This window comes from Pholis gunnellus, assembly GCF_910591455.1.
Source record: "Pholis gunnellus genome assembly, chromosome: 19".
Lineage (NCBI taxonomy): Eukaryota > Metazoa > Chordata > Actinopteri > Perciformes > Pholidae > Pholis > Pholis gunnellus.
In genome coordinates, this window is record NC_136546.1 from 2,558,023 (window position 1) to 2,585,187 (window position 27,165).

The 27,165-nt window shown below is 41.3% G+C and overlaps 1 protein-coding gene across 1 annotated transcript; it reads left to right on the plus strand.

Moving 5' to 3' along the window:
* Positions 1–1,013: 1,013 nt before the first annotated feature.
* On the plus strand, positions 1,014–27,165 carry kif26bb (kinesin family member 26Bb; the record flags this gene model as incomplete). Its single annotated transcript, XM_079180187.1, has 15 exons — positions 1,014–1,073; positions 1,284–1,652; positions 4,052–4,528; positions 7,104–7,225; positions 7,362–7,533; positions 12,248–12,451; positions 12,760–12,853; positions 14,101–14,372; positions 15,934–16,114; positions 16,330–16,468; positions 16,747–16,906; positions 17,076–20,238; positions 22,486–22,641; positions 25,437–25,587; positions 27,039–27,165. 15 exons carry the CDS (start codon positions 1,014–1,016, stop codon positions 27,163–27,165), a joined length of 5,847 nt encoding a protein of 1,948 aa, XP_079036313.1.

Below are 27,165 nucleotides of genomic sequence, written 5' to 3' on the forward strand. Positions count from 1 at the left end.
CTGTTGTGTAATTGTGACGATATCATCAGATGTATAAATGTAGGCTCCCGCGTTTTAAGAGCTTAACCCTAAAAGTGAGGATATCTCGGCCTCCGCTGCATCAATTTTGACCGTTCTGTGTTTAACCTGTCTCTTGCGAGTCCCCCAACATCATCGAGACACAATACGAAATTGCTGTAGTATCCCTTTAATCTATTTTTTGCCTCTGCCTTAATTATATCTGACATTGTTCTGCATAGTTCAATAACGTTATTTAAAAGAAACCTTATACTACACTATCTTCTCTTTTTACTTACTATCACTACAAAGGGTATTTCTATTAACAGCAACATCACCAGAAGGCATATTATAATAATAACTTTATTTCTAAGGCTGCCAGTTGGCTCATAAGGGGTCAATATTTCTGCTATATGTTTTGGGGCCAGACCCAGTGCTTTAAAAGTGATCAGTAAAATGTTCAATTCTATTCTAAAACGAAGAGGGAGCCAAAATTGAGGTGATGGGATGTCGTCTGTTAAAACCACTGAGACGGATATTATAACGGATATATTGTCATCATAATGTAAAATGTACCTTACAGTGATGTATCATGGGAGCAGTGTTACAGTGACCGCATGTCTCCACGTCCATGCAGACAGCTTTCTCTCACTATTGTGCTGCAAGAGGGTTCACGAGGAACTTGTAGGAGAGAGAATTACGTTTTGAAAAGTTTCCTTTGACTGTTTCTGTGAACGCTTGCTCTTTACTGCCTCCCTGAGGAGGTCATCATAAATAACCAGGTGAATTCATGAAGCGTTTCCTCAGTGCGCTCACTCCTCCTCCACTGTGCCACTGCTCACCACTCCTCTGACAGCGTCTCCAGCCTCTTAGTTTGTCATATTTTGTTTTTGTTCATGTATGGCAAAACTATGAGTGAAATATGTTTGCTTTTTATCCACGGAGCTATGGTGAAAAGAAATGAAAAGCGCGCCCTGCCTTTGTTCGGATATCTTTTAAAATATTAACAAGTTGTCATGTCATCTCTGACTAGAAGAGGAGAGAGATGCCCTGCCTCGGCGAGAGGAACACACTGGGTAAGTCAGATTTACTCATTATGAACAGGATGTGGTATTTCTAAAATCATTTTATGGTCTTTATAGAGTTTCATAAGAAAAACACTTTAAAACAAAACAACTCCCAAACATTTGGGTGTGGTAACTGTTATCCACGTCGATTTGACATCTAATTTCCCGCTACCGAAGCCCACGTAGCCTGCATCCTTCTTCTCATGATTTATCTCTCAGAGCTCACAAGTGCAGCATCACTGTGAGCCCGTCGGCGTTTCTGCAAGTATCACCGAGAGAGACCGTCAGCCCAAGGAGCGTCCCACTCCTGAGGGTGCCGGAGGGTGCAGAGTCGACCCACATCGGAATATGTGCCAGAGAGCGGACACTGTCCCGTCATATAAGTCCCTCCCTGGAGCCGTCGGAGACCGCGTCAGGAGCACCATGTCCTCAGGTAGTGGGACTATATGCAGAGGCGCTATGTCCGCGAATCCGGGTTTTGGGAGGTCCGACAGGAAAGTTGCGTGCTGCGAGAAGTGCTCCGCAACCCTTGTTGCCCTGAAGAAGCAAGCTCTGAGCCTGGCTGTTCACCATCACTTCTCATGCAAGGTCAGTTCACCACGGGGCTCTGATGGAGCTGCTCAGGGATGTGGCGGAGCAGGAATGCACTTAAGATCATTCTGCTCACTTTTAGCTTGATAGGAATCCCAATGAGGAAATGTTGGCATATGAACAAAATGCAGGATGATGCAAGTAAACACATCCCAGGACTTTTCAGCAGGTGGTAGTACAGGGTAATAGTTGACAATAAACACACTGCATGTTCTTTATGCAACTGATGGAGTAATGAGGTCATATTTAATCACCGCAAATAAACTTATTCACAAGGACGCCTGTATTTTATCCCTCATATGTTCAACAAATGAATATATAATTGCATTTAATAATATTGGATACAATGTAATATAACTCAATATAAAATGATATTATAGAATCTAGAGCTTATTGATAACCCAATTAATCAATTTGTTGATTGACGGAAAATTAATCAGCAGTAGTTTTTGTTCGATTAAATATCTAAGTTTATAAGTAAAAATAACCGACTGGTCCCAGTGTTTTCAATGTGTTCATAATTAGGGTGTGGAGTGTTGGTTAGACAAAACAACCAATGTGAATATGTCAGCTTGGGCTCTGGGAAAGGCAAACTTCTTTTGTTTTGCAGAACAACTTGAGAAAACAAAAACAAAAATCAAATTGAATCAATACTGAAAATAATCACGAGTCGCAACCCTCACATAATAAAACACATGCAGGCTTTTTAAATAAAGCTGCCACTTCTAACACATTTCCTGTAGTGCTGTATGTTGAAGTCAATTAGAAAGTGTTTTAATGTCCATGTGGGCCCATCAGTCTCGGCAGCACTGCCCCTGAGAGGAATGCACATTTCTGCATCCATCTGTACATCTGTCACCACGAACATCCATCAAACACACTCCAATCGACAAAGTAAACCAGTGCCATTCCTGCGTGAGTGGTTCCAAATGGGCATGAATATTTCATCTTGACATCCCTGTGTCATCTCCACAGACCGCTCCATTGAGGCAGGACTCTTTATTTTTGTCCTCCTAAGTGGGATGGGGCACAGCTATAGCGTCATGTGTTTTGGAGAGAGACCACAGAACAGAGCAGCAGAGCAGGAGAGTGACGGTATCTTGTGGCCGTAGACATGGTCAGAACAAAGAAATCTGATAAGCCAGCGAGCTCCTTGCAGGTTTATTGATCCGAGCATGATTTTTCAAAAGCATCTTGTCTCTGTAATGTCATCTTTTTAGATGGGCTTGCAATCTGGCTGAGATGGAAAGTACAGTCGCCCATCTGGCTACGAGAGTACATTTAGTCCTTTATATATCTGTCATCATTTATATATGAGTAATGCAAGATGCCCAAACCTGAAACAGAAATTTGCAGGTGGTAGAATTGCCTAGTTTGCCAATTAGGTGTAGAATAAAGAAGATATTATGGCATATGTGATTTAATTAACCCTGGATATGGAGATTTATGGAGACATAGATTTAATGCCTAATGCTTTAGTACTTTTGGAATTTTAGTGACTTTGTTTTACATACTAATTGAGAGCTCTTACAGTACTCCTCTTGGGGAATATGAATCACTAGCAATGTGCTGAGGGATGGGATGAAGAAGGAATGTGTTAGATATTGGTGGGTGTCAAAGGCAGACTGAACAGGATGTGACACAAGAGTGTCTTTGTCGGGATGAAAAGCAAGATGATGGTTTCATGTTTATTTAGTTAGATATGAGTCAATGCTGGGGACTTTAAAGGGGACATATCATGCTCATTGTCAGGTTCACGTATTTTGTTGCATGTTTACATGCTTTAAAGTTTAAAAAACTAAAAGAATTCTAATATACTGTCTGAATTTTCAGTATTCACCCTCTGTCTGAAAATGCTCCGTTTTAGCGCCTGTCTCTTTAACCCCCCCCCAAACTTTTTCAAGCATCCTGTCACAATTAAAATAATGTTACTTAATGATTATCGTCCAGCTTGAGTTAGGGTTGGGGTCAGCAGGGAAAATGAAAATAAAATTCTGCGCCGAATTCTCCCTGAATTGGTGGTTCACAGCAGAGCTGCATTACATTTGTGTTCACTCTAAGTAAGTACGTTTTTGCTAACTACTTTGAATGATTACAGGGGTATTAATCAATACTACTGACTCCTTGATTACTTTGCTAAGTGCTAACATTGCGTGCAGTGCCCTCCCACGACTCCATTTCCATATGATCAGTCATGTAATCCTCAAGCCAGAAATCAAACAAGGCAAATTAGCTTTGTTATTATGTCTTCACCAGAAGCTTTGTGCTGAATCTCTGATCTCATTATCTTAGTCTCTTCTGTGACAATACAATTACAGGCTACTTCTAGTAACCTTAGTGAGTACTTCAAAGCATCCACTGCCAAGTTTACCTGCACATTCTTTTTTTTTTTGCAGGACTCTAGTGACCTCTCTGTGTTTCTTCTCGACAACCTTCGCGTTCATAGTCGGTCCACCACCGAGTCCAGGGGCCGAGAGAGGGAGCAGGGCGAGTGTGGGGCCTGCGGCGTTAACCTGAACCAGCTCAAACAAGAGGCCGTCCATTTGGCTCTTAGCAGGGGTCAGCCATTAGCTAAGCCTCCCTTTGAACCCAGCTTTAGCGCTGGTACACTGCTGGGCCTAAGTGAGACAAAGCATGGAGACAGGGCTCCATGGGAAGCTGCCACGGCTGTGCATCATCCACACAGTCGCACCCACAGTCCACACAGCCCAAGAAGCCCGAGGACGCCTCAGAGGACCCCTCAAACCCTCAGACGGAGGGGGCCCAAGCTGCCCAACCCCGATATGGGCCGCTGGGTAGAGCAGCAGCAGCAGCTGGTCGCTTCTAAATCTGCATCCAGTGCTGATGGTGTCACCATGTACCCTTACCATAAGGTACCTCTAAAAGCCTTCACTCACCACTAAATCACACATAACACATCCCTATAGTGTGCATTCCCCTTTTAATGTGCTATATGGGTAAAGTACGTCTTCACGGGTGCACATGTCAGCAAAGCAATGATTCATAGTGCCTAATCAGAGCCTATTTAGATCTTATGGTCGTTGTTTAAAAGTACTTTTGCTAATGGAATGGAATTGGGTCAATGATTTACCCCAGTCATAAAAGCCAGCCAGTCAAAAAGCACTTGTGATCAATAGGGGGATGGTCATATTTAACAGGGTGGCTGGTGAAATGTGTATTACTGTGATGGAAGCCGCACCAGATTGAGCCCGCCCTCCCCCAAGTCCCCAATGTCAAAAACCTGAACAAGGTGAGTGAGTGTTTTAGAGTATTTTATACATGTTGGTTCAACTTTTTTAATGTTTCTTTAGTTTTCCTCCTGATCCATACGGAGAAATGGAAAATATAAGCATCCAACCTTTGACGTACTACTTGTAGATATCATGTGACCTGGTTGACAGAATCTTCACAGACATCACAATTAACCATTTCCCAAACACCAGCTTGGAAGAGCAATCATCCAATTATAGCTTAGCAACAGTAATTACGCACATGATGGGGCAGTGCGTTGTAGTAAGAGCGACACTCCGTATTGAAAAATGTGTAATTTTTTAAAACACAAGAGCAAAAGTGCAAAGACTTGATTATACAATGTGTTTATCTGCCCTAACATAAGCTCCAAACAATAGCATGTCTGGCTAGCTCCTACTGTAGTAACCTCACCTAGCATTGCTTACAAGGACGAGGCGAGTTTCATACCAAAATATTTTGTGGAGTTACAGGCTAAATAAATAAATAAATCTGTTAACGATAGCTCATGTGTGGGAGCTGGTCCTGGATGCTATCAGAGTGTAGGCTAACATTAGCGAGCCTGTTCTGCTCTTTATTGGATTTCAGGAAGTTTCCATCCACAGCCAAACCCGTTATCTGTGATAGCGTTACGTTCAAATACACATCAGTTAATGTTAGTCGTCGTCCTAAAAGTTTTTCCTCTTGAAAAGTAAAAAAACGGGCAATACATGATAAGCCTAACCTCTGTCTTCTTTGTCCAAGCATCTTAACCTAATGTAAGCAGCCTATGTTAGCCGACGGCGAATGGAGCTAGCATTAGCTTAATTAGCTAGGTGATAAGATCTGCTGGCGACAACCAGCTAAATAGACTGCTTTTGTACTTCTGTCTGAAATCAAGCATGCTTTGTTTTAAAAAGTACTAAGAACATTAAGTTGCAAAGCTGCCAGCACTATCATTCTGTGCTCTGTGACAACGGGAAGCTGGACATAGCAACAGTAACTGAAGGGGGTTGGGGTGGTCAATTGGACTGAAAAAGCCTTGAGAGCAATACTGTAATAAACCTCTTGTTCTTAATCGACTTGTCTTATGAAATTGGACAATAACAATGCAACATCTTACTCTAATGAAACTGTACTGAGCTTTGCCAGACTGCATTAGAAATTAGCGAGGCATGCCCGCTATGAGAGCAGATCAATACAGGTTCATGAGGTGGAATAATATGAGACGAGTGAAAGTGGAGGACAAAGAGTAAGGAGAGAGAAGACAAAAAATTGAGGGAGGAGGAAAAATGGATTGCAGAAGAAGAGAAAAGGAAATTGATTGTTTTAAGATGAGAGGAAGGAAAGGAACGATAGAACGAAAGGACTGGAAAGATGGGCGGGAGAGGAGAAAACAAGAGATAATGAAGGACCACAAATACAGAGAGAAATCAGAGCAGAGGGAAAGAGAAAGCAAAGATAAAAAAAGGTTATGACAGATTGTATGAGTCAACAAGAAGACAAGAGGAGGGGCGAGTATCTATACATTATCCACATCAACTATGGCTTCATTAATTCACTTAGCCCTGTCTTTATTCTCCACCCAGTCTCCTTCCAAACCAACTACTCCTGCAGTTCTTCCATGGCTCTAATTGGCAGTTTATGGTTGAACATCATTACTAGAGAAAAAACTGAGCATTGTTATCTTGCCCCAGAAAAAGGCTGTGACATTGATGAGACGTGGAGCTTGAGAGCGCTATATGAGAGCACTGGAATACAAACTTGTTGGGCCTGCGGCCTGCGACGACTCACGGTAACTTCATGTAGAGCAGCAGCAAACGCATGTTGAATAGGTCATGTTGCATACACACGGTGTACAAAACGCACGCCTTGGAGCTACAGCTGTGTAAGTAATGCTTTATATGAAGCCGCTTGACTGTGTGTATGTGTGAGTCAGAGGCAGTGATGTTGACTGCTCCTCTTCCGAATCATGTTTTAAATTCAAGACAGCAGGCACTAGAGCCATCACAAACTATTCCTCGTGCTGTAAGTGCAGCTAACCAGAGCCGTAATGGTTCCTGTTTAACCTACTGCGCTCTCAGCCTAGATGCCCTAGACAGACACGCCCCACAATTATCGTCCCCAGAGTAATTCCTGTGATAATAGCCCCTTTTGGAGTGGGTGCAGGAGTGCCATTACTGATTTTAATTTTTATAACGAGCTCTCTCCCTCCAGCAGGCTTCAGATGATGCTGCACTGGTCCGTGGTGACGCTGGGACTGTACAGACGAGCTCAAAGATCCCTCACATATCCAGAGTGGTGACCATCGCCAACACTGCTGCTATGTCCCTTTTAGCCAGGTAAATATATATAGATATATACAGATATATATCAGAACAGCACCTGTGTGTAAAATGTGTTGTATTCCCAGCATGTCTGCACTGGTTACACCCTTTAGATTTAGTGGTATGACATGGCGTTCATTCTTCCCTGTAGGGCTGCAGAGAAGCTCAACCTGACATCGAGGAAAAAAGGCCAGGCCTCTGATCCAGCTCCTGCTCATTTCTCCACCTGCTTCAGGGAGTTGATCCAGAAAAACCCACCACCCATCCCCTCCTGCCTGCTCCAAGCTGCCACTAGAACCAGAGACTCACCTAGTGTTGCCAAGGTAGACCACTGGGCTCCAAATCCCAGTAGATTTACTGTAGGAGCACTTTGGTTTGGGTGCAATTTGTAATAATTACAGCAATTCTTCACAACTACTATTATTCTAATTAAAATTTGATGAATGAGTAATTGTAGAAATACATTTAAGCACTCATATTCACGTCCAATTATCAATATTACAGTGAAAATTTTACTTGTCAGTATTTGTAATTCTTGTAATAATAATAACCAATTGTCAAATATTATATACTTAAAGGAGTAGTTTGACATTTTGGGAAATACACTTATTCATGTTCTTGCTGAGAGTTAGATGAAAAGATTAATACCACTCTCATGTCGTACAGTAAGTGAAGCCCCAGCCAGTAGCCAATTAGCTTAGCATAATCCACAGAGGAGGTAAGCAGCACGTAATTCCCTGTAAAACCACAACTTTCAGTTTGTATATGGATTAATTAAATGAAATTTGAATGTTTTTATTGGTAAACATTTGAGGTCTCGGTGGCTGGATTTGTATTTGAACTTTGGACACATGGAGGTTTGCTAGTTCAACCTGCTTCCAGTCTTTATGCTAAGCTAATCGCCCACTGCCTCTAGATTCATATTTCATTTAAAGACATGAGAGTGGTATTGTTATTGTTCTTTAACTCTCAGCAATAAGCATAATAATAAGCATATTTCTCAAAATCTCAAAGCTATTAGCGAGGTGTTAAAACCAATCATGATCTATTCTGTTCTGGGTGAAATTATTTTTTCAAAGATCTAAAGGCTTTAACGTTAACGTTGCTAACAATTATTACATTCCTACGCCTATGACTCAGTGTTTCTATATCAAACACCTAAAACTGAAGGCAAACACCCAATAATAAATGATGATTTACTATCACAAAGTTCAGAAACACTTATTCATAAATCGTCTTTCTTTAAAAGGTGCTCAATACAATATTCAGAGCATGTATATTGCCTCCACACTGCTCTCAACATGGAGACGGCTGGATAGAAGCTAACAGTGCTAACAGCACAACAGTGCTAAAATGGCCACAGTGCAGACAGAGCTAACAGTTTTTATCTGAGGTTGAACCGGAGGGTAGACGCTACGCCTCAGGACGGCGAGCGACGGCTTTTAGCTAGACATTGGGGCACAACAGAGAGACTCAAATGCACTAAATGTGCACTCATGAAGACCAGTGCAGCTTGGGTTCAAAGTTCAATGCATTTGAACTCTAAACAGCTCACATACATCAGTGCAGGACAGTTTAAAGGGGAAAAACACACCATATGCTCAATAATGGAAGCAGCACACAGCCTGTTTTCTGCTAATGTGTGTTGTAAAGAGAAAGACAGCATGCATTATCTAATGTGTGCTTTATAGTATTCACACACATTCCACATCCAAATAGAAAATATAAGAAAGTTCCCAACAGTCATCTTACTTGAAGTGTCTTCTTAAGACAAGTGTACATGCAATACCAGAAGACAATGGCACTGACTTGATGAAGATACTGTGTAAATACTTAAAATAGTTCTGGACTGGTGTTGAATCTTTGGAAGTATGTACTACCATCCTCAACCACAACCACCATCTTGGAAGTGTTTTTACCACCCCTGTTGCAGAGTAAAGAGATCACAGTCAATTTGGAGGAGATCCTATATCACGTCTTCTTATGATACACTATAATGTGGTGCTAATGTCTCCATCTTGTTCCTCCCCTCCCTTCCACTCCCCTCCTCTGGGAGAAACTGGGGGGATCAATATGGCTGCCTGTGCTCCCCTTGTCTCAGATAGACGGACTCTTGGGTTGAGTCTAGAGTTACAAATAAAGGCTCAGATAGACCCGACCACCAGCCACACCTGCCCGAGCACTCAGCTCTGTGTGCTTCTGCGTGCCAGAATATATTTACAAGTGTGTGAGAGCGGAGGGGGATTTTCTCCGCTTGTAAAATGGGTCTCTTGAATAATTTAACCCTCATAAATAGAGTTTGACACATGTTCAATAGGGTTAGGGAGCCACTTCTTGCATAAGGTATTACAATTATGATTTGGAGAGAGAGGATAAATCCTTTACAGGCACTGGGAAATAATCTTGTGGCAGATGGAACATGGCTTTCAGATATTCAAAATATCAATGACGGATGATGTCATCGTGGTGTAATGGAGTCCTGGACAATTTCAAGAAAACCGCATTCGACTGGGTGTCATGGCACACAGGGCTATTCACAATCTTGCAGACCTGAATCCTGATTAAGAATAATTTTATAATTGGTTTATCAACCTTAATAGAGCTTATAATCTTTTGTGAGGTAAATGTTGCCTTGTCTTTCTGCAGACCTATGAGCCTTGTTAAATGGCTGTCAGAGTCAGGATCTAACTTAATTTAAGACCTTAAAGCCTCTAAATCCGAAGGCTTGCTGTAGAGAACTGCATTAAGGAATTAATGTCATGACATGCGGGAATATAGTGGGAGGGTTTTCATATATAGCCATGCAGTTGTAAGTGGTCTCTGCACTAACTGGATGAACTGGCTGTCTAATACAGCCTAAAGAAAACATTTTGTTTTGCTTTTTTTTAAATATCGGTGAACATTAAACAACATCTCATTTTTGTATTTCCATTGATGGCTATGAAACAAGAGAACAGATTGCCAGACATGTTAAAGGGTAAGGCAAAGCAAAGGGTATTCAGCCTATATAGCACATATTTAGCCACAAGACAAGTGCAAAAGAAACACCTAAAAAAAGACCTTCAAATACAATTAAAAACAGTCTTTAAAGAGCCAAAAGTAAAAAGCTATAAACTACAAGCATAAAAGTAACGGTGTAGTTTAAGTTTTGAATAATTATTTGATTTAATAAAAGGCAGTGGCGAACAGAAACGTCTTAAGAAGTGAGAGTTGCAGCAGACTCAAGGTTTTTTCTATGGTGCATAAAAAGTGAAAGCTGTTTATCCACGTTTAGTTTTGACTCTGAAGACAGAAAGCAGACATGTACCAGACCACCTGAGAGGTCTGGATGGTTCATAATGTAGAAGAAGATCAGAGGTAAACCATGCAGTTCTTTATAAACCAAAAGTTTTTTAGGGAGTCCTGTAAAGACATCGTTACAGTCGATACTCTGTGACTTACTTAAAACTAATTTGATAAAGTCTTAGTAAGTAAGGAGGTGAAAGTGAAATACCAAAGAATGCTTTACATTATGTACTGCCTTGTTGTTGGCAAGTGCCTTCATCATTTCAAGTGTTTATTGTAAAAACTAAAGTTATTTGTAAGGGTACAATTTAAGTGAAGTCAGTGGGAAACATTCAGCAGAAACACTATCTTTAGCTCCCCGTCCCAATGCTCAGACCTAATCCTTTTTGACATTTAGTTTGTTCTGCCAAGGCTTCCCTTTCCAACCGAGGTTTCTTGCAACCTTCGTTGCATAAAATATTATCTTAGCCTCCCATGGCGGTGCAGCAGGGGCTCAGAGCTAAAGTCTCATTACGTCTCTCTATTTGATGTCAGGCTTCTGAGTTAAAACCCTGTTTTGGTAAACACAAACATTTCAAACGTAATAAGAATGCATTGCAGCCGACAGCGTAACAGGAAGCTTTGCACAGCCAATTATAAGATTTTGTGGCATATATCTGTATGATATATTTTTCTCACTCTATTCTGGAGTTCGGGAAGTCTCTTAGATGGCTAAAACTCCCTGAATTTGATATAACGGTATTTTTTAACCTTGCTGTTTTGAAGGTCGTTCTTATTCCCCCATAGGTTTGCTGTTGGTATTTATTTTGAAAATGTAAACTTACATGCATGCATCTCACAGGCTTCTTCTGAAATCACTTACATAGCTATGTTGCTCTGGAACAGCAGAGCACCGCCTCACTCCTTGTATTTCATAAATAATGGAATCTTCTTCTCATGGTGTCTCAGAGTAGTTTCAAAATGTTTAGCCCCCTATATGTATACAGTTTGTATACAGGGGTAAGTGAAATACTAGTGTACACTCAAGCGTTTATTCTTTCAGCATGTCGCTGCTCACTAGCTAACTTAGCATTAGCTGGGTGCACTAGTAGAAAGCTAGTAGCAGGATAGTATTAGCCTGGTTAGACTGGACAGTGTCAACTTATTTTTCTTTATATAATACATGGGTGCTCTTATTATACCTTAGGCTTACAGCATTCAAGAGTTTTAAATTAAAACAACACATTTTCAAGAGTCTACAGCCATGCTAGCAGCTCTGTGAGGCTGGACTTAGGCACAGTGGTGCTTTGTGGTAAATGCTAGTGTTAGCAGGCTCACATTGATAATGCTAACATGCTGAGGTTTTAGCCTACAACCATGTTAGCCATGTTAGTTTGGTATTTTACCATGCTAACATATGCTAATTAGCACTAAACACACAGTAAAGCTGAGTTTGATGTAATGTCATTAGTTTTGTAGGTATTTGGTTATAAACCAAAGATGGCTATTGGAAAAACAGTTTTAGTTTTACCCGATGATGGCGAAAAGGCTAAGGGTCTAGCAAAGATAGTACAATTCATCCTCTGGAAACCATGAACGTGTGTATCAAATTTCTTGAAAGTCCATCTTAGTTGTGTAGATATTTCAGAATGGGCCAAAGTGGTAGAACCACAGACAGATTATATTTAACTCACATGTTCACCCCATCAAAGTGTTTAACAGTTCATAACCTAATGCAATTTTCAACATGCCACCATCTCCTTTGGTGAACAGGTCAAGGTCTCACTGAGGGTGAGCCCAATGCTGTCAGAGGGCCAACCACCTGTTCTCCGTATTGACCAGTCCAAGAGAAGAGTGACCATAATGGAACCAGTCAGCAAAGGCCAACCACAGGCTACAATGACACTAGGCAGGGATGGCAAAAACCAGCTGAAGACATTCAACTTTGACGCTGCCTATCCTCAGGACTCAAGCCAGGTTTGGTTCTTCATCCAACATTCGTCCGGCACATTCTGTGTCTTCTCAAATATTCAATGTATATTTTCCCATCTGTACATTACACACCACGGTTGGTTTTCTCTCTCTGTCTGATGACCTGAAAACTGATAGGGCCTGGACAGCCACCACAATTACACTGTCCATCAATTCTAATCAAGCTCTGCTTACAGTATCTAGGCCCAAGGGAATCTACTGAATCAGTGTGCTTCTTTCATTTCATTGGATGTACCATCTCAGTGCAGTAGTGAATCATTATATGCTCGTCGTCCTTTGTTCTCCCTGACCAGGCCGAGGTGTGTGCGGGCGTCTTGGCTGATGTCATCCGCTGTGTGCTCAGTGGCAGCGATGGATGTGTTCTGGGTTTGGGATGTGCTGATGTGGGTGAGTAATCGGTCGCTGTGAGGGGCCATGGGTTAAAATCTCAAGATGAGAGTGGGACGCTTTTATCTGTGCTCCCCCGCGCCCCCCTCCTCCTGCTCCTCTGTCCCACTCCTGCTATCATTCACTCTTTCTTTATCACTTAAACTCCCTTTTTACATTTCCCCCCTCCGTCCTCTTATCAATTATGATACACATTTCCACAATATTTTTTTTGACAGAAAGGCATTGCCATTTAGTCATTCATCTTTCACCTGTTACTTAGTAAATAAAATCCTATTCATAAATTATACAACACACATGCTTTTTCAAGTGCAGTATGCATTTCAGTCACAAAAAGACAAACAAAATGGACTGTAATACGTTGCTATTAGAGAGATGGAACCCTGCACTTAGCGTCCGTGAAGGGGTTTAATAGATTTGCACACACACACACAGACACACACAGGGTAAGGACAGGGTCTCCTTGGAGCTGCTTTTTCACATGACGCCACTCTCCGTAAATCTGATTGAATTAGTTGGCCAATACAAACTACATGTGGCCCACAGCCCAGGGATATCAATCTCCACTACAGAATACTATTCTCTCTGAATAACGGCAGCCAGCTTGGACTTTAATTGGAGTAAACCAATTCTCTTATCCTCATTCAATTAGAGTTTGGACAAGACAAAAATGGTAAAACAGGCCCATATAGCTCAAAACTAATGTGGGGCAAATGTGCACTTGGAGATACAGTATGGCATCAGTCCACGAGGAAGTGTTTTGGGGTGTTTCTGTGAATCTGCTCCATTTTTATGGAGTTTATGTATTTTGTATTGTGATTTGTGTAAGCTAGTTCATCTCCACTAGCCCACTTTACTTTAGCACGAATGTTTGCCTGGAGCTGTATGTCTGTGAACCTGTATGCAAGTGTGTCCATACAGGACCTCTGCTGGCTATTTAGGTGTCCGAAGCGTAAGTTCTTTGTGGTGCCCCAACCTTGGAAACAAGGGAAAAAACAGACACACACAAATATTTGGAGGTGCGATCTTCTTCAAACCGAAGAAATATATTGTCATTACCGATATTATTTTTGCCCCCTACCTAAAAGACAGCCTGAGTCAACCATGGATTTGTAACATAAATCATGTAAAGACGGTTGTTCTCAGAGTGTGTTTAAAGGCCAGCATGTTGTGCATGTATATGTACTATATGTATGTGTGTCTGTATGTAGCATGCATACATCGGTATGCTTTGTTGTCTGCCTCAGGCTCCTGGTCCAGCGTGGTGGGGAGCGGTGAGAGCATCCAGAAAGTGGGGCTGGTTCCCTGTGCCATCTCCTGGCTGTACAGCGCCATCGAGCGGCGGAGGGAGAAGACCTGGACCGATCTGACTGTATCAGTGTCAGCCATAGAGCTCTGTTGCGGAGAGGAGGACACCATGAGGGATCTGCTGGGGGAGGTCGTCCCCTCATTAGGGAGTGTCCAGGACAGCCCAAAAGCCCATATGAGACTCCAGGAGGACCCTGTCTATGGGATACAGGTAAAAGAAATAAAGGGCTTTTATTTGGATAAAGCAGGCTTGTTAATTTAACTGCTGCTTCTGCTGTGTCTCTCCCTGTCTGTCTGTTGTGCCTGTTAAGAGCAAGCATACAAGGGTCCATTGACCCAAATTGTTGGTGTATTTAACCATAAAACAAAATTAGAATAAAAAAAATCGACTTATTGCTCTTGGTATGATTATGTACAGTCTAATCAATCTTTGGAAACAGATAAAAGACGGTTCCAAAGCTGGAAAACCAGAGAGCCAAGGCTGTATATTTTGTTGCTGACATGTGACAATTTCTTGGCTCTACTTCTCTGGCATTGTATCAAAGGTTCAATAATTCACAGACAAGTGTTATTTTACTAACTGTTGTTTCAACAGCCGTGAATCAGAAAATGAATCAATATTACAAAGAAACCTGCTCGGGTATTTTCATTGTCCACTAAGCAAATTTATTGCTCATTCATTTTCCAAAGGAGGTGTCAGTGTTATCACAGATACTGCTCTAGATGTCTTGGTTGTTTGGTTTTAGACATTGCCTCTAGATATGGTAGGATTGATGTTAATGTTTATTTAGATAGTCAATCTAGATAATGGTCTACACTGTATGTGAGGAGATTATTGTGCAGCTATCTTTGCCCTGGCATTTCTGCAAGCCAGGACCTCACTAGTGTATCTGTGCATTTCTCTCTATTTCTTCATTGAATAGGAAAATGAAGCTGTCATTCCAAAAATATGTTTTTTCCTGCTCTGGTCAATTCTGAGATTTTGGTCTATATTGCTTCCATAACATGTCTTCATTCAGACTAGTGGAAAAGAAAACATTCAAAATACACTTTTAGGTGTTTATTTTAGATTTCACCTAAATTCACCAAAAGTAAGCATTAGATAATGCCTTATTACATACTTAAACATAACGTTTCAGAAAACAATCAATGTAAACCAATGCAAAAAATAATTGTCCTTATGTAAGTAATAATGGTGATATCTATTAGCTATTTTCTTACCCTATTCACCTGTAGTGTCTTCCAAATGGAGGACATTTTCCGATATAAATCTTTAAAGGCCGTTTCTCAAAATCAGTTTTTTGAGCCGGAAGTGGAAGTTTTCTGAGCCGGAAGTGGCACTTACATACACCAAGCTTTCCAGTTTCCTTCTTTTCTATATTCCAAAGGATTTATTTAGAGGGTTTTCTTCACATATCATTCATTCTGATTTATAGAACATTTTATTCCTAAAAATATGTAGAAAATGATTTTCTTTATGGCTGTTGACAGTATTTTCTGATTTATGGAGTGATACAAAAATGAATCCTTCTGTAAAAACCTTTGACTCTAATATATTAAAAAAAGGAAACAATAATAATAATAATGCCATATTTGCATATTTAAACAAACTTATAATACAATAAATAATAGTTGTAATGTAAGTAATCAACTGGGTACGTTTCATGGTGATATCTATTAGTTAATAGATATTTATATTGGTGTCTCTCCTTAAGTATTATATGAAGAGATTCTACGTGAAATTTTATGACTATCGTGTCCCCTTCCTCCAGCTACGTAACCACAACCGGGTGAAGGCCCCCACTGCTGAGCGGGCTGCTTCCCTCCTGGACGCGGCCATTGCAGCACGTCGGCACAATGACTTCACTACATATCTGTCTCACAGCTCCATAATGTTCTTCACCCTCCACGTCCATCCCCCTCGTACAGAGAGCAGCACCATTGGCAAAGGTTGTAATGAATTATTCACTTACCAGGGTGGCCTTTCCCTAGTGAATTTGGTGTTTCCCCATGAATTATTTGCCACAGTTAACCCTAAATTCAGTGCTGATTTAATGCTGTTTCATATATATCTTTGTATAATTAATGTGTTCTTCATTTGCATATTTGAAAACATGCTAAGCTTTTTGCATTTACACTCTTCTTTGTTCTCCGACTTCCATGCATAGGTTCACGTGGGCCCACAAAGTTGACCATGATAGATGTGTGTAGTGGTATAAGGGGTATGAGCAAGAATAAACCTCCATATTCTGAACTGGGCCCTATTGTCTTATCTCTACTAAGTGGACATAAAACCACCCCCATCAAGTGAGTACCTCCAAAATATGAAATAAATATGTATGGCATTCACTGGTGTAGAGTGAACTGTGGTAATATTTTGACACTGACCTGCAGTTAATTTTTGCTGTTGGTTTAAAAAAAAAAAAGAATTGCAAGATATTTGCCTTTAAACCCATTTCATAGTGGCATAAAACGAAGGGACTACAATAACAACTACACTAAATTGTTGGAAATTGATGCTGGAGATCAAAATGACTGATGCATCCTTTGATTAATGTCTGGAAATTTGCACTGCCTCTGCATAGGGACAGTAAGTTGACGATACTTCTTCGAGAGGCCTTGGGTCATGTGAATTGCCATACCACAGTGATCGCTCAGGTGGATGACTCACTAGCACACCTTCAAGAGACCCTGTCCACCATCCAGCTGGCTTCTCGCATCCGCAGGACGCAGAAGAGAACGAAGGTATTGTACATGTCCCGTCTTTTTACTCATACACCATCTCTTAATGACATTATAGGTGCCCTCTTTGCAAAGGAAGAGAGAGTGATTGTTTCCAATAAACCCCAGTGATTTATTCGTTTTGGATAGTCCAGTTCTAGAACTAACTCCACAATACATCTTTATCCAACAGCAGTCCACTTCATGTTCTCCTTGTGGGAGGAGTCTGACTAAAGAAAAGAGAGGGCCTCCGTCTTCGGCCCTGCGGGCATTCCACTCCACCGATGAGGTAGACGTCGATATCCCTCGTTTCCGTCTGCGTGGTGAACTAGATGAGCGCTCCAGTAGCGACCAGTCCTGTGACACAGTCATCCAAATAGACACGGATGGCTTGGTCCACTCCAAAGGAACCTCAAGACTGGCGCAACCTCAATTTGTGCCCATCATACCCTCTTTGCATCCTAACAAGGCTGACATGGATGACCCAGAGTTTACCGCTCTGCTCCAAGAGCTTCTGAGAATTCCTCAACTGCAGGGAGAGAAGAAAAACGAAGAAACTGTTCAAGGGAATATTGAGGTGTTGAAGGCAGACATCAAGCAGCCAGGGAGGGACTGTCTTAAATGTGACACATTTGCTGAACTTCAAGAGCGCTTGGGTTGTATCGATGGAAGTGAGGCAACAATCGATGCGCTCAAGTCTTCCTCAAAAGGCCCTTCTGTTGACAACGTCACAGCCAAATCACAACCCCAGAAAGACACAGGGAAACAGACAGACACCGAATCATCAGAGGCACCACAGAAATTGTTGTTGAATCAGGGGTTTGGCTGCAGTCAGGCCTCTGTTGGAGAAAAGCAAACAGATGGTGCCTTCCCGGGGGACAGTTTTCAGAGAGAGGATTCAGGCCTGTATGACTGTGAGGAGTGCAGTGCAACCAGTTCCAGTGAAGAACTGATAAATCAAACTCTCAGTCTTAACATGACCTGTCGCTCTGAGCTGCCCAAAAGCGGAACTCTTAAGTCAGCTGATAAACTCTCTTCTCAGAACTTTAATGTGGAAGCTCAGGGCATGGCCGTCACCAGTTCTGCACTTCTGCCAAAAGGTACACAGGAGAGTCCTGAAGCTGCTGATTGGTTCAAACCAAACAAAAGGACCTCACCAGTTGGCAAGGGCTCCCCCATATCTTCTTCCTCCTCCCGCTCCTCTTCACACTCCTTGGCTACCAGTGTTATACTCGGAGATGTCTTACCTAATCGCCCAACAGAGGACGTTAAGGAAATGAAGGCCACTATCACAGTTACCGTTCAACAGCCACTAGACCTGAAAGGTCAAGATGAACTTGTGTTCTCTATGGTGGAGGAGGTGACCATCAGTGGGGTATTGGACAGAGGGAGGACAGGTGGAACAATTATTTGTATTAGAGACACTGCCCAATCACAGGCAAATGTTCAAGGCTCTGCCAGCTCTCAACCAATCAGGATAATCAGCAATGTTAGCGAAGAGACTGTAGCCGCAGGATCCTCTAATACAAACAAAAGCTCTGTAGCTCAATCTGTAGCTACAGAGGCTAGCACTGACACGCCCCAGTATCAATTCAGAAGGGAAAAAAGGTTCTTACCTTCATTTATAAATCATATGCTGATTGATACAGATGTGGATTGTGAATTTGATGGTGTGAAAGAAAAAGAAAGTCCTTGTGACAATTTTACAGAAGTCAAATCACAGTCTGACCTCCGAGGGAATAGTGTAAAATGTCCAGAAGATAAGAAGGCTCTTCAGAAGAGGAGTGGTGCTTTTACTTCTGAGACACATGCCAAAAAGTGTGACAAAGTATGTGACGTATCGTTTAGCCAAAGTTCTTTTGACTCAATGGTCTTGGAAGATTCAGCTTTCTGCGATGAAACTGCAGAAAACAAAACGCGTGGCAAGAGACTGAGACAATCAGACAAGAGCCACCTTAGAGACAGGGAGCATGTTTATTCCACCAACACTCCAAAGGGCTCAGAGGAGGGCGAAATCAGTTCCAGACGTGTTGGGAATGCCCCTAAGAGAATTGGCGTTTCACCTGGTTGCCAGGAAACCGCCACTGCTTACTTTAAAACAGGTAGTTTGCCTAGAGGCTGGCAAAATGCCAACCACCAGGACAGCTACCATTGTGTTCACATGGCAGACAACCACAGAGACCCAAGGGGGGTGACATCATCCACCCCGTGTAGCCCAGGAGTAACTCTAGAGAGGAGGCTGGGCAGACAGCACTCCCCAGCAGACCATAGCCGCCGTGTCTCCTCTCCTCGGAAATATGGAACAGAGTACAAACAGCGTGCTAGTAGTGCTCCTAGAAAGAGCGTTGAATCTTTGTTTGAGACCTCAAACCTAAGACTGAAACATGATCATATGATTGGGAGGCCGAAGTCACCCATTGAGGACAGCAGCCGGCTTTTCAGTGCCAAACTGGAACAGCTGGCTACCAGGACTAACTCTCTTGGGAGAACCCCTAGAGACTTCCCAACTCTGGATAGAGGCAGTAGTAGCACTTCCATGAGCTCTAAGGGGAGCTCCAAGGGAAGTATTGAAGGGGCTTATAAAGGAAGTATTGAGGGAGATTGTGCCTTACCAAGGGCTAGCAAGAGCCCCAGGAAGAATCCTCGGACTGACCGTAGTCATCACTTCTTTCTTTCTGAAAAGCCTGTAACTCAATCTGCTAGGTATACCCATCCCAAGCTCTCTGCTGTAGGGAAACTTAAGTTGGCCAGCCCCAAAGTCCGTCGACTGTCTGTCCCTAGCATCAAGAACCTCAGTCTCTCCCACAAAGGCCTGCAGCAGTCCATTAACCGCAGCGCCAGTCTTTCTCCAGACTGTAAGACTGTTAGCTTTGAGCGGAGATCCTCCTTTCTCTCCTCTTCCCCTCCGCAGTCTCTTCACTCCATCAGTCGCACTCCGAGCCAGAGCTCGACATGCTCATCCACAAAATCTGCCATCCAAGGGTTTGTCAATGGCCGGATCTCAGACCTCCTGAAGGAAAGGGCCTCCAGCCCCACTTCAGGAGGACTGGACCAAATGACCACAATTCCCTCGCCATACAGCCGGGTGACTGCTCCTCGAATGCCTGATCACCTGAGTGGGCACGCTAGTGACACCACCAGTGTGTTGAGCGGAGATTTGCCACCAGCAATGGGGAAGACATCCCTGAATTTCTCGAACAGGAACAGTATGGTGAGCAGTGGATATGACAGCATGGTGAGGGACAGTGAAGCCACGGGAAGCACCATCTCAAAAAGAGATTCTGTCAGCAACAGGAGCAGCTCTCTTCTCAGTGTGGCTCGTAGCAGTCGATCATCTCGGAGGAAAGGCAACACAGGTAAAACTTGTGTAACTGGCCTTTTATGAACTGATCTGGATGACTTCCTCTTCTGGAAAGATCAGAACCTCACCCAAGTGTCGAGTCTTAATATATGTTGTTGGTGTTGCATGTTAGATTTACAAGTGTAGTCTCAAAGAAGTTTAAAGCTAGCACACAAGTTCAGCCTCTCAACCAGCCATGACCATTTAAGACCGATTCATATATATTTCTTTACTTAAAGCAACCAATTGTTTTTATTGATTTCAGTACAGTATGATTTTATACTGGTGATTTTAATGTATGCCATGTTTTTCTTGACATTTGTCAGTTGTTTATTATTGTTGTATTGTAAGGCAGTTAAGGAGACTTTTATGATCTGATGTTTTGAACCTGCAATATCCCAATGGAGTACTGGCACATTCACACCAATCCACTTAAATGCAATACTTTAATTGTCAGATTAAAATGCAGAATCATATGTCATTTGAAAAAGTGTAATGGTATTTCTTATGGAAATTTAAATCCAGTTCAGTAGTTTTTGCAGAAATATGCCATATAATTTCGTCCCTAGACATAATCTACAATAACAACATTTCCAAACCGTTAACCACACACGTTTTATGAACAACACTGTAGTTCCACCATCATATTGTTCAGTTTGTAATCTGACCAGCTAACATATTAATGTGACATAAATTGGAGATGACACACATCTGTAGAATGCAGTCATTAAAAGCCGAAATTGTGTAGGAGGTCACATTATTAATACATGAACCCGGTGACGGCACTTACTAATGGCAGCACAATAGCAGAAAATGAAGAGGGTTTGGCTGGTACAGTGAATTATAAAGATGTGTGTGCGTGCATACTAACAATACTCTCTAATGGAATCATACATTGAGAAACGTTAGGTCGACACAGTGGAAACTGCTAATGGAGCAATAAAAAACGGAGACAAATCTTTTTCTTTTTCAATTTATGAATTTAAAGTCCCAAAACAAATTATACTGTTAATTGGAAGATTTAATTCTGTCTGTACTTAATTTCTCCTTCAGTGTCCCCTGACATATTTAACTCATCTCCATTCTGACAAAAGCTGTACCCATATCATTAGTGTTAAAACATAGAGTTAAAACATATTATTAAAGTTACTACAAGGAACTTTGTACACCTGGTTATGAAACAGTCTCAATTTAATATTGATGCCTCACTATGACCTAAATAAGCAAATGAGACCATTGGCGAGAAGATTGGCTATTTAGTTATTCTTAATGCTTGTCATAGAGTCTTATTCCCCACGAAATCAGACGAAACGACTTAGGTTCACCAGAAACTTCTTCAGCTCAGACTCCAGCGGAGCCTCCGGCAGCAACCAGTCCACCGTGGACAGACCCCTATCCGGCTTCTCTGCCACCTTTGACCTGCAGTCGGGAGGTGGAGAGCTCAGCGCCTGGCAGCAACGGCTCCTCCTCCGACAGAACTTCGTCTTGTTGCTCCGCCGGTCCTAGCTAGGAGCCAACACCACGCTGCTGGAGGCCACGGGAGAGCTGGAGCCGGCGCTGACCCTGCTGCAGTAAAATGAGAGGTTTTCTGGACCCTGAGTCAATCCAGACCGAGTTACAGAAACCATGTCTCCTGTCTTGACTTTTATGAATAATATGGTTGCCCTGGCAAGCTGTGTTTGCCCTCAGGCAAACTGTATTCTCTGTTCCCCATTAGAGCACATGGCCTAGGCATTGAAAGCCACTTAGGGACAACAGCCTTCATTTGTCAGGTGTGATGCTTTTAGAGCAGAATGTCAGTTGACAATATTAACATAGCAGCTCAGTAATACTCTGATTTCCAGCATTAGCCACCTTGTAGATCTATGAGCACCACAAGCAGGCTTATTCATTTATAAAATGATGACCTGAGAACAAAACAACATAGTTTTACTCTGTGCTGCTGAATTTAAATAAATGCCATGTACTGTACATCTATTGCTATAACTTTAAATCCTGGGCCAAGTCTTTAAATTCAGCAAACAGTGCCTTTTCTCCGTACCAGCACCGGCAATTGATCATGACAAATATCAACAACATAAAAAATCAACTAAAATGCCACCCTACCTTAAATATAGTTTGATTGGGTATTTTTATAGTGAAGAACACCTCAACAGTTTCACTGTGTATATGCAGTAGGAAGTTTCAGAAACGGAAGAAGAGAAAGAAAACAAGTCAAATCAAGCTACAGCGTCTCACTCTACTCTGCCTCGCCCTGCTGTAGGTACTCACCAGCGCCGCCTTTCCCATGATGCCCCCGTGTCCCTGAGACGCTCGTCCAGTGGTCTGCGGTCTGGCTGGGTGGATCGGGGAATCCCCGAGGCCTACGAGATCAAGGTGTATGAGATCGACAATGTGCAGAGGATGCAGAAAAGAGCAGGTGCTGGCAAACAGGTGCTGTGTTTATTTTTATTTTTAGGAGGTTAAAGGGCATTATGTAAAATATGACCTTTATCAACCTCTTTTTGAAACCAATAGAAATAGCAACATTGGTCGAACATATCTCCACACATTCTTTTTTAAGGTCTCTAAAGCAAAGCCCCCTTTCTTGATATCGGCATCAGGTTTGAAAAACAGCCCTGTGGAATTTGCTATGAAAGTCTTCTGACAGCTGGTACCGAGGTTAACAAATCTCTTATCAAACGCTTGTCTCTTAGCCCCCTGGATTAGCTATTGAAGCTAATTTATAGGGATCTTCCACCTGGGCAACTTGCAAGCTAACCAAACCAGTTCATCAACTTAATGGTTAGGCACCTGCAGTACGTAGCTTGAGAAAAACAAGGTGTAAATGTGATATATATAGTTCATATTTTCTGCTGCTCATCTCCATTTTAGGGTTCTAGCTAGGTTGAGAACATACAATTAGGCTACCACTAAACACACAGTCATTCATTTGTTGTTATTCTATAGCAGTGCTTTTTTACTAATATTATCTTTTATCTTAATGTCAGTAAACTAACTAAAGCAGCCATTTTAAAGAGATATACGTTTGATAAATCACAACATCGTTTCATGCATGTGTTATTGAAAATATATACACATGTTAAACACTTTATAAATGAGACCAAATAAATACATTTTGGCAAAGTTAACTGGCTATCTCATCTTTTTCACTTCCTCTAACCTTATGTGTACTGCAGATATACATGTTAAATAGAAGTCTACCAAAGAAATTCTACAAAATTCCTAATAAAATAACCTACAACCCACCTGTGGGTCCCGACCCATTCTTTGGGAATGACTTATCTGTATATTTAGTTACCTCGAGACGTTATTGTTGTGAATGGGAGCCCAAAATGTGAACGCCAAAATATTACTTTACAGAACTATTTGAAGTGTAGCAGGTTCTGTGTATTCCACAGCCTGTAAGTAGAAAGTCATGCACTGCTTTGCTTTAAAAATCCCATATGGGCAGCTACCATGTCTCATGTGTGAGGTATAGAGGTAGAGGCAACATGTTGCTGAAAAACAGCATGCTCTGTGAACTGACCCTGGGTGAGTAAAGGTTTCATAAAAGATTATACCTTGACTTTGGAGTTGAAATGGGCATGGAAACCAAATGTGAAACATGTGCTGACGTAATGTCCCCTTGACAAGAGAGGTCTGCCCTCATGAGACTATACTCCCCGCCTCCATCCGTCTCAGGGAGGGCAACTTCGATGCAATTTTAATGACCACATGGGGGAAATTGGGTCAATGCTGCAGCAAAGAACAAAGAAGGACACTGGATGTAAAATACATAGATTCTAAAAGAATCTTACTTTTGTTCATTGGGCATCATTGACAAAAAAACAAACAAGTTGTAAATATAATAGTAATGTGTAGTCCTGCTGCAGTCCTTATATTTTGAGGGTTTCTTTTGTCCCCCATTAAAATGTGCATGTATTAACCTTCGAAACTACTACTAATAGGGTTAGTAGAGAGTAATTCTGTTTAGGAGTCTACAGACCTGTCTTGTCTCACTCCCCAGAGGTGTCCTCCCAACCCTAACATGGTGTTTATGAGTGTGTGGAGTGAGAAAGAGTGGGGAGGTGCTGTTGTTCATTCAACTGCTAAAGCACTGTGTGTGTGTGTGTGTGTGTGTGTGTGGTGTGTGTGTGTGTGTGTGTGTGTGTGTGTGTGTGTGTGTGTGTGTGTGTGTGTATGACTCATGTTGTGGGGTCATAAATCTTTTTAGACATTGAGGGGACTCACCTTCCCTTTGAGACAAAATGCATGTCCCCAAACCGTAAATCATTTTCTTTTAGGGTGAGAGCTTGGTTTAAGGTTTGAGTAAGGTTAGGTTTAGGTTAAAGTTATGTTATGTTATGTTAGGTTAAGGTTAAGGTTAAGGTTAAAGTTAAAGTTAGGTTAGGTTAGGTTAGGTTAAGGTTAAGGTTAAGGATAAAGTTATGTTATGTTATGTTAGGTTAAGGTTAAAGTTAAAGTTAGGTTAGGTTAGGTTAGGTTAAGGTTAAGGTTAAAGTTAAAGTTAAAGTTAGGTTAGGTTAGGTTAGGTTAAGGTTAAGGTTAAGGTTAAAGTTATGTTATGGTTAGGTTAAGGTTAAGGTTAAGGTTAAGGTTAAAGTTAAAGTTAGGTTAGGTTAGGTTAGGTTAAGGTTAAGGTTAAGGTTAAAGTTAAAGTTAGGTTAGGTTAGGTTAGGTTAAGGTTAAGGTTTAGGTTAAAGTTATGTTATGGTTAGGTTAAGGTTAAGGTTAAGGTTAAGGTTAAAGTTATGTTATGGTTAGGTTAAGGTTAAGGTTAAGGTGAAGGTTAAGGTTAAGGTTAAAGTTATGTTATGGTTAGGTTAAGGTTAAGGTTAAGGTTAAGGTTAAGGTTAAGGTTAAAGTTATGTTATGTTATGGTTAGGTTAAGGTTAAGGTTAAGGTTAAAGTTATGTTATGGTTAGGTTAAGGTTAAGGTTAAGGTTAAGGTTAAGGTTAAAGTTAAAGTTATGTTATGTTATGGTTAGGTTAAGGTTAAGGTTAAAGTTATGTTATGGTTAGGTGTGGGTCTTGAAATGTCCTCATTAATACCATTGTGGATGATTAAAATGTGTTGCAGCCATTCCACCACATTATTATTTGAATTTTGTAAGAACAGTAGTAGTACATTTTTAAAATACAAGCTTTTCATCAATGATTATGTGCTGTATCAACCTTAATAAAAGTAGTGAAATGTGTGTGTGTTTTCAGGGGCCTGCATGCTTCAGTGCCAAGCTGAAGTTTTTGGAGCACCGTCAGCAGAGGATCTCAGAGGTCCGAGACAGATACAACAACCTGAGGAGAGAGCTAGAGCGGGCCAAGCTAAACCTCATGCTGGAGCCCGCCAAGTGGAACCAAGAGTGTCAGTTTTTTTTTTCTTCATTTGAGGAAAAAAGCATTTATAATAATATTTGTTTCTTTTACATTTTTAAAATAAATCAATATGAAGTTGTTTTAACATATTAGAACAATTTTAAGATATCTGGTAAGTGGAGTCACAAAAGCTTAGATCAGGAAGAGAATGAAAGAAATCTCCAGTGATCAATTAGGGCGCCAATTAATGATTATTACTGATGATTTATTTTAACAATGAATTCATGAATTTTGGTAAGGGTCTATGGTAGCGTCTCGTAACAGAAACACAACAATTGTTGTTTTTAGGTGATTATACGCTACAATATGATATTCCATTTCTGCCAATAGTTCCCAATAAATGCTCAGCATCGTTTAAGCTCTACCTTCAGTGAATGAGCAAATAATAAGCGTGTAGTATGACAACATTTCAACAGGGGGCAGCATCCTGCCATTACTGCAACAATATCCACAATCCTCATTACATCATCACTTTGAACTTTACCACTAATTGTAATTTCCTATAAAGCACATTATATGTTATTGTACTCAAAGAGTGAGACGCTGTTACGCAAATTCCCCTTTAACCTCATTGTAAATATTGTCTAAATACAATAACCCCATACAGTAAGGTAGACATGTCCCTGTCAATATCCAGTGTCTACTGAATTATCCCTAGCAATCATTTTGGTCATAAAGGCTGCTCGACTACAGCCACAAATTATTGACAGAAAAAGATAAACCAAAAGGTGAAATACTCAACTACGACAGAGTATTAGGGCCACTGTTAGAAAATAATAATCAGAGATTTAATGGATGAAGTCATAATATTACAATAGGCTATAATGAGACCTGTAGCTCTGTGTTGATGTCTCTGCCTCGCCCTCTCTTTGAGACCTTTCAGTCCTAAACAGGGTTCAGAAGGGGATTCCACCATAACAGCACAACAATAACATATAATGCAGAGCAGACTAAAGGTTACTGTAGACATTTACATTTTTCTTATTCAAATTCCGACTTTATTCTCGTAATATTATAACATTTTATCAAAATATTACAAATTAATTCTCGACGTCTCAGAGAACCGAATATGTGGGATTTGTTTAGAACACAACTGCTGGAACACATATGAGTTATTAATGAGCTATTACAGTGTAGGGGTTTATATATTCATTTAAATGATGTATGGTGCCATGTGTACATTTAAAGAGGTTGAAGAATAAATCATGAATACACGTGGGTTGACTCAGCAGAGATAACAAAGATTGACAGAATAAATATTTGACTTACTCCATCATATTCCATTATATTGTTTTATTTTGACTTGTCACCTGAATTCAGTATTTTACTTTACATAAATAAAAACGTTTCCACCATAGATTGGTGCATAAAAAAACGTTTGCCGCTCAAAACTCCGTGTCCTCAATAACTTAAGTGTTAAACCTCACTGTCCTCCTCCAGTCGACCTGTGGCAGACCTTCGAGGTGGACTCCCTGGAGCATCTGGAGGCCCTCGAAGCGGTGACGGCCCGGCTGGAGGACAGGCTCAACCTCTGCAAGGCCGGCGTCATGATGGTCACCTGCTTTGA